The 9,141-nt window shown below is 37.6% G+C and overlaps 1 protein-coding gene across 1 annotated transcript in view; it reads left to right on the plus strand.

The window, feature by feature from the left end:
• The window catches only part of LOC113233528 (E3 ubiquitin-protein ligase CBL-B), a 142,694-nt gene that overhangs the window by 122,035 nt on the left and 11,518 nt on the right, over positions 1 to 9,141 (plus strand). Inside the window, exons 3-7 of the mRNA XM_026468650.1 lie at positions 3,691 to 3,834; positions 5,750 to 5,875; positions 7,132 to 7,247; positions 7,910 to 8,016; positions 8,502 to 8,614. Coding sequence (XP_026324435.1) covers positions 3,691 to 3,834; positions 5,750 to 5,875; positions 7,132 to 7,247; positions 7,910 to 8,016; positions 8,502 to 8,614 — 606 coding nt within the window. The remainder of the gene's footprint in view (positions 1 to 3,690; positions 3,835 to 5,749; positions 5,876 to 7,131; positions 7,248 to 7,909; positions 8,017 to 8,501; positions 8,615 to 9,141) is intronic.

Genomic DNA, 9,141 nt, shown 5'->3' on the forward strand with positions numbered 1-9,141 from the left:
TCTAATATTACCCCGCCCTCGCCCGTGCGGGCACCATCGCCGTAACGATCACAATAACAAAAAAGTGATACGAGAAATTTTTGTACTGTGATTTTCCTATTTAAAATGATAACCTGACTTAGACTGTTTTTTATCCATCCTCTAAGTAACCTGACGTGTTTTGTGATAATTGACGTTGTCAATGTGTTATTTTTTTTGGTAAGTCAATATTTCGCCCGAGTTGTTACGTAATTCGCAAACGAGAAGTATAAACGTAATAAAGAGTCGTCGAATTACAATGAATTCCAATCATCGAAATTTTTTTCAGCGTGTTTCAACGAATTTATTAACACAAGCCATTTCTTGTGAAATTGGATTTTTCTCTACATGTTCAAAAGGGTTTGAGGTTTAAAGCGCAGGTTCTGTCGTTTCCTCAATATCTACTGACGTACTTCTAAGGACTTTAATTCCAGAAATTTCGATCCCGTAAATGTCGATATTCTCGAGAATTTTCTGGCATTTTCGTGACTCGAAACTAATGTTTTCAGTATCGGGAATTTTTACAATTTAAGTCAAACCAACACGGCAACACTGTAGACTGAAACTTAGTATAATCTGTAACGATTGGAGAACGATAGTAGTCTTCTCAGTCTCTTAATAGTCCCGTCTATCTGAAACTACATTAAACGTCTTTTGTTTCTTCCGTGCCAACTACAATAATGTAAATAAAAACAAAATTTCATAAATTATTTTCTGGGACTTGTCAAAATTTGTCTCAGGGTAACATTGCGATTTAAAACTTTTAGTGGCACTGCAACTGTTACGGATAGGCGTGTTACCAGGTCCACGACTTGTCCGTCCCGTCACTTGATGTTACGATAAAGATGTCAAATACCTCATTTAGTGAGAGAGATGATATGTTATCGCAATGTACCACGCTTAGCAGGAGCATAAAGACAAAAGATAAGTCATCCCATGCTGTCAATTGGCTCTCAAAAATTACACCACGCTTTATTACACACGCGCATCATCGCGCTTACTAATGCGTTGCTCTACAGTCAGTAAACGAAGATCCTCCATTACAGAGGCGCAAGTTTTGTCTTTTTGTAGTAAAAGATATTTTATCAAACGTAAGCCATCTTTTTTCTTTTAACATACCAAATGACGGGACGGATAAGTCGTGGTCCTGGTGCGACACGCCTGTCCGTGTAATAATTCCAGTGCCACACAGAGCTCTAAATCACAAGATCTGAGGGGCACTGCCACTGCGCCCGTCGCCCTGAGCCATAAATTGACAAATTCCATGTGCCTGGTATAGCACCAGCGCCCTTACCCTTCAAAACCGGAATGCAGTAATGCTCTCACTGCTGCCTGGCGGCAAGAAAAGGTGAGATGGTGGTACTTCCCTGAACGAACTCTTTCACAAGGAGATCTACTGCTACCACAATCTGAATATGCACCATCTGAAGTGTATCCATTTTCTTCAAGATATCACTTTGTACAAGCTTCAATATCTCAATAAGGTTTTAACGATTTCTTGTCCAACAAAGGCAAAATTTAAAAATAAAGTTAGTACTACATAATTTGATTCGGAATTTCATGTTGTAATATAAAATGCTAGGTCATAAATGCCTCTGTGGCCGAACGGTTACCATGCCGGACTGCCACGCAGAGGTCCCAGGTTCGATTCCCGGGCCGGGAGAAATAGTTGTATGGCCTACAATTATTTCTCTCGTGAGTTTGGGTGTAATTTGTGGTGTCTATGTGTGTGTCCATGGCACCCGCGACACAGGGTTTCCCTAGTGCGGGGCTATGTTGAGTGTGTGCGTTATTTATTTATTTATAAATATTACACGTCGAGCTTTAGAAAAACACTTTCGGCTACGATCGGCTAAACCTTCGGATTTGTAGAGCGCCGTTTTCCGTCACACGGCGGACAAATTAATGATAAAAAGTCACACAGATACGAGTGACAGAGACGACGCGCCACAAACCCGAAATTAGATGATCGTCTTTTTGGGAAGCTCGATGTGTAATGTATTTTATCGCCCTATGGATTTTTTGACATCCAGATTAAGCAAAAAGTTTTTATGCTCGAAAAATCTGAACTTACATTTCACATACACTTGACGTATAAAAAAAAACAAACATTTGCAAATTAAATATATTTTACTAAATTTATTTTGTGATTCAAATTCTGCATTATGTTTAGAAATTGGAAATTATTCATTTTATATCTCATACATGCGTCTGTGCCCTTAATAACATTTTAGTTCGAGTCGTATTATCTATGGAAGAATAGCTGGTAACCTGTTTAAAAAAAAAAACAAAAACCCGCCTTTTGCAAAATCCGTTATTGTTGTGTGAAGCAATATTTATTCATACAAGAAATAAATTGTTGTTGTTATCTATTTCCTCGCAAATGTGATGAAAAACATTCTATGTAGTATGAATGGTAAAAATTACAAACATCGAGTCATTAAAGCCCTCAGCCGAAAACAAACTTTTGATACTGATTTCTTATTTACCGCCCTTACTATATTTTCTTCTAATTCAATGGGTACGTTACGTCTATTCGTTCATTTTGTAAGAGTTTGTGATAATAATAAGGAATGTTAAGTGAAGGCCGGCGCTAGTCCATGTAGCACCCGGGTGTAATACCCTGGCGCCCTCTAGTAGGCAAGCGATCAAAGTGGAATACTTACAATTATATTTTCCCCAGTGATCGGAAATTCGGGAGCAAATGGCGTAATTATAAATGATGTTGGAACAGTACTGCAATAGCCCACTCGTGCCGTAAGCGCTGAAGGCACGGTTTACTTAATTAATAGTTACTATGTAACAGATACGCCACCACGCCACTGTCATGTAAAATCGAAAATACCTACACTATAATGGTCTACTAAATCTGACTAGTGGCACCAGGCGCTCACTACGAGGAAAAAGGAACCTATGCACGCGCTCAGAGAGGTGAAAATAACGTTGCTCGTCGTGTGCAGTCGTGCGGAACGGAATGCTGTGGTTGTACAAGGATTGTAATGTAAATGAAAGACTTGTCTACGCGCTTGCACTGTTGGCGATACACTCAGCGGTAGGCACTTATCGCGTAACCTCGAGCGAATGACGGAGCCTGACCAAGGCTCTTTGGAGGCGACGAGAGCTGCGCTCGGCGCCCCCTGAGACCCCGTGCCCGTGTGCGCCGCATACGCTGCACCATAGGTGAAGCCGACACTGGATTGAGTCTTGTGGTATCTGATATTGTGGATTTGATAGGAGAAGTTTTCTATCAAAATCCTTCCAAGACAACACGTCACGGGGTTGTCTTTCGTCTCTCGTGCTTAGGCTGGCTATTTTCGTCAGCACTTCTCCTACCACAGTCCTGCCTTGAACTTCAATATTTTAATACTATCTTTACCTAAAGCCCTGTCGTACTTCTCTCCATTGAAAACGAATTTACCTGACTGGTTGATTTGGAAAGTAATAAATCCCTCCAAAGGGATTATACACCCTTTATTAACAACTCTCACGCACACTACGAAGAAATTCAACACGCAGCAGTGCGAACACGCTCACTACACATCGAAACGTCGAATGAGCGGTATACTTAAATTGTATTGTAATGTTTTGTTTTAGTGGTTTTAAAGTATAACAATAAATAAAAAAGGCTTGCAATCGGGTACCTAAGTAACAACATTAAAATATTTTTTTCAGGTTATTCCAACCGTGGAGCACCCTGCTCCGCAACTGGCAACTGCTGGCCGTGACACATCCAGGCTACGTCGCCTTCCTCACCTACGACGAGGTTAAAGCACGGCTACAGAAATACATACACAAGGCTGGAAGCTACGTATTCAGGTTGGTTTGATACAATAACAATAAAATAATACCTCAACTTATCAGGGCTATATCTTTTGGCGACCTGCACCGTAGCATTCTTCACCATATTATCCCTAGTACTACTACATTTATTATCAGTGGATCTCTCTATGGAAAAGTGAAAAATAGATAAGGCAGTACTTCTCTGGATAAACTCTTTCACAACGAGCTCTACTGCTACTAATAATCTTCTGCCAAAAGTTTAATAAATATCAGTGGTTTAAATGGCAACATTGTGCCAGAAAGGCGGGGTACACACCGGACTGTCTTTCATCTTCCACGCTTAGTCGACTAACTATTTTGTTTAGTACGTCTCCTAATCCGGATTAGATTATGAGAGTTGTCTCTACTTTGATATTTGTCGAGGTATAAAATTGTATAAAGATACCTAAATAAATAAAGAGAAAATAAAAAATCTCATTACATTATGCAACACTAGACGTAGCAATAAAAGAAAGTCATATAACGTTTTACGCGCTGCTCTTGATCCGTTGTACACATGTAACTCAATGTGATAAAACACTTTACGATCGCTATAAAACCAGCGGGCACCTTTTTAGGTAACAGGGAAATCAGGTACAGACTAATTGATATCTTGGATGGTGTTATATTGGCTTGTAACAACTACTTACGAACATACGTATTTGTTCATTATACAGTCATAGATAATACTATACTGTTATACATATAAAACATACAAAGATATATCGCACTCGTAATTTTGCTCAATCGGAAGCTCATTTTGATTCTTAACGCTGATCAATAGATGAACGAAGTAAACCCGCGATGCGATTGTAATGATATTCGAAAAGGCCAGCAGATGGGAGATATATTTTTGTCAAGATTATTGCTCTAGTTCAGGCAATAATATAATAATATAACAAAATTGCAAAGAAGCTATGTTTGTACTTTTAATATTTTAAACTAACAAATCAAAATTGAGTAATCTTCGATTTGTTATCTTTTCTACACAGTTTACTGTTTTCACCAATTACCATACTCGTAAATGAATTTCAGTTGAACGTTACTAAAATGTTGTTTAAACAGTTTTGCATTTCTTTTTTAGATTTTATACTTCTTATTTCGTATAACCTTAGAGGATGGAAAAAAATAAAAGAAATAGTCTTAGGGTCGTATTCCAGAACTGTACTCAATGCTCAAGTCAGGATTTGAGCAGACTTGAGTACGATTTGAAGCACTGGAAATACGACCCTAATGGCAAGGACTTGAGTATGATTTTCAGTGCTCACTGCAATACTCAAGTCCTGACTTGAGCATTGAGTAGAGTTCTGGAATACGACCCTAAGGGCCGTATTCCAGAACTCTACTCAATGCTCAAGTCAGGATCTGAGTATGGTTTCAAGCACTGGAAATACGACCCTAATGGCAGCAACTTAAGTATGATTTCGAGTGCTTTAAACCATACTCAAATCCTGACTTGAGCATTGAGTAGAGTTCTAGAATACAACCCTATGAGAGATACCTCAAATTGTCGGAACTTAATACTTTATATATTTTTTAAATTCGTGTCGCCATCTACATTTTTAAGTGTGTACTAAAGTTAATTTGTATGAATTGACTTTAGTACATACTTAAAACCCCGTGTTACAATAGAGTATATTTATATTAGTGCTTCATCATTCTAACCTTCCATAATAAGGTAAGGTAAAAATAACATTTTTGACAAACAGACAATACATACACATGTCACGCTCATTTTCCCATCGGGATACCTGTTACGCATCCTTGGCCTCATCAACGCGCATTAGTGCTTTCATACATACTCGTCCATTAAGGAACCTCTGTGAAGAACTTGAAAAAAAAAATATATATGTAAAAGACAGCTGCGATTCGGAATAGTCTTTTCCGCCTAATTATTGTTTATTTGTTACAGGCTATCGTGCACGCGACTAGGCCAGTGGGCGATAGGCTACGTGACGGCCGACGGAGAGATCCTGCAGACCATACCGCAAAACAAGAGCTTGGTGCAGGCACTGCTCGACGGATACAGAGAAGGATTGTAAGTTATATATATCTAAAGTTGTTTTTGTTATCTTTCTTTCAAAAAAGAAAAAAACATATCGACTGTGAACGAGCAACCGGTACTATCCCAATTTTGACAACTGTACACGATGAAGAAAAAATAATTTATATAACATCTGGTTTATCAAATAAAAATACGTAGTGTACATACATACATGTGTAATAAAAATATCTAAAAACTACGTATTTTTATTTAATAGACCAGATGCTACATAAATGACGCAAACAATTTCTTTCTTCATACTGTTAAGTTGTCAAAATTGAGATAGGACCGATTGCCAGTTCACAGTCGATACCTGATATTCAGTTTAATAAAAGAAATAAAATCCAAATTTATACCAAAATAAACATGTCAAATGGATGGTACTAAATATGAAATACATAGACTTCGCTGACAGTGCTTTCTTAGTCCATAAAGATTTCTCGGATCTGAACCGCGTATATAAGCTTTTTTTTCAAACAATCCTTCTTTTCGGATCCTTTACAGATTCCATGGTCACGGCTAACTGAGATGGTAAAGTCATTATTCAGTTATCTCTAATATTAATGCCTATTTCGAACTATGGACAAAAGATGTTAATTTAAATACCTCATTTTTAATTTACCAAAGCACATTCCAGTTTCTGCTAGATAAGTTTTGCTAATATTTTAACAATATGATTTTTTTACCAATTAAATTTAATATTAAAAGAAAATTAGAAATAAAATAAAACATAATGAGTAGTACGGCAGTCTTATATCTGCTTGGGATTTTTCATCAGACGAAATAATGGATCCTATAGTATAGTAGTATGGAGAAACCATCTCACCTGTTCAAATTAGAATGTTTTTTAATTACAATGGCTCTCTCAGCATTCTGAATAGAAAATGCACTTCTTTTGCAAGGACGCGAGGTTTATTAAACTTATTAAACGTGTAGGTTTAGCCATGACAACTTCACTGACTAAAGATTTTTTACGAGACGATGCTTGACAGCTATATGTTCTTTGACGCGGGTTGAAATGCTTTGCTGAAATTTAGATCCGAAAAAATATTTAAAAAAAAAACGCGAGAACGAAAACCTAAGAATAAGAAGAACACAAAATTAACAAAGAATCTTCAGTTGTGATGCAATCGCCCCGACTCCACGCAAACTTCTTTCCGACATAAATTTTGCAGGTACAGTCGAAATGTTGCTCGTGTGACTACGCAATAAGTGTTAAGACAAATGTAGTTATGAACTATTTATTCCAGCTACTTATACCCGGATGGTCGCGACGTGAACCCCGACTTGAGCAGCGCGATTATCTCTCCCGCGGAAGACCACATCACCGTAACACAAGAACAGTATGAGCTCTATTGTGAAATGGGTCAGTATTAATTTTTTGAATTTTTTTGAACTCAAAATCTAAAATTGTTCTAAATATACGCAACCGGCCTAAATTGGTAACACCTCCGTATTTCTACAACAAAACACTATTGTTGTTTAGGGAAAATCTGCGCAGTTTCAGGAGACTTAGAGTCTTTTATCCCACAACCTCACATCGACGATAGATAACACTGTCAGGTAGACCGTGTGACTGTTGATGATCTGATGGGCTATATGTTGAAAATGAAAAGATAAGCTGACACGTGCTAAATGTTCGTGACCAATATACAGATGTTAGGGACCTGTATTTTTTTGAAAGCAATGAGCAAATTGTGAATATTGCTAAGAACTTTTCGTAAGGATCTCGCTTTTTTTCCACTTCCATTAAAAATATGCAGTATTACGCTGTGTATTTTATATTTTATATTAGCTGGACTCATGCGATGCAATGCCACTGCCACTGCCACTAGCCCACCCGATATTTTAAATGGTTTTAATAGTTCTGAAACTTTTGAGTATGTGGGCACAAAAAACTCAAGAAAGTTTGCATACGGGAAAAATACACAAACTTTCAATTATTTGCTAACAATCCTAACACAGACACTCAATACGTCTACGTAAACAGAATTGTTTTTGAATTAAATTCATTGTTTCAAATTGCAGGAAGCACCTTCCAATTATGTAAGATTTGCGCAGAGAACGACAAGGATATCAGAATAGAACCCTGTGGGCATTTATTATGTACACCGTGTCTCACTGCGTGGCAGATTGTAAGTATATACACACTATGCTTTCTACTACTGTCGTGACCTATGTTAGATTATTAATGGTAAACCCATCTGAAACTAAAGAAAATGACCAAAGTATTAAAATTAAAAACAGCATTTCCAATATACTTTTTTTATCATAAAGAAATGACAACTGAACAAGGATTAACGATAGTTGTATATAAAGCTTTTGCACACGGTATGCAGACGATGCGCGTTTACCGCGTCGTAGAGGTTAAAAAATCTGATTGTTGCATTTGTATCTATTCGAATGCGTCTACAAAACACTTTACAAATTGCGGAAGAAATCAATTCAAACGCGATACAAAGCTCGTTTGTATCGCGTTTGAATTGAATGAACAACAACATTGCGTTGCAAGACTGAGGAAAGGGCCCGGGGAGCCGCCACCCGCACTTGTATGTATTGTCGTATAGCGCGTTTGTCCGTAATCTAGAATATAGTACTTTATCATATTTTTATATTTCAGGACTCTGAAGGACAAGGCTGTCCGTTCTGTCGCGCGGAGATCAAAGGCACAGAGCAAGTAGTAGTGGACGCGTTTGTGCCTCCACGACCGCCCAACTCATCGGGAGATGCTAAGTAAGTGTTTACTATTATTATATGATATATTTTATCATTATAATAATCTTTATTTGCATTGAATATGTTATTTATTACATTATGATGATAGAATCTCCGTTCCAACTAACAATAACACGGAAATGTAGGTTGTTAAAACTCAGTTCTCGACTTTATATATTATGATGAGTATAAGAGTACCTCAAATAACCTTTAATAGCTTTGCTAAACAAAAATCTCGCTTTTTGTTTTCAAATTTAAACTGGTTTCATTTCCTGAAAGTTGACTTTTTTTAGTGACAGTATTCATAATAATAACGCACACATTCATTGCCCGCACTAGGAAAACTCTGTATCGCTGGTGTAATGGACACACAGTAGACAACCACAAATTACACCTAAAGTCACGAAAGAAATATATGTAGGCCATGCAAATATTTCTCCCGGCCCGGGATTCGAACTCGACATCTCTGCGTGGCCGTCCAGTATGGTAACCGTTCGGTCTGGGAGTTAAGATTTCAACGTCTTGAGAATATAGCGACCATAGAT

The sequence above is a fragment of the Hyposmocoma kahamanoa genome, unplaced genomic scaffold (genome assembly GCF_003589595.1).
Source record: "Hyposmocoma kahamanoa isolate Upper Pololo Valley unplaced genomic scaffold, ASM358959v1 79, whole genome shotgun sequence".
NCBI lineage: Eukaryota > Metazoa > Arthropoda > Insecta > Lepidoptera > Cosmopterigidae > Hyposmocoma > Hyposmocoma kahamanoa.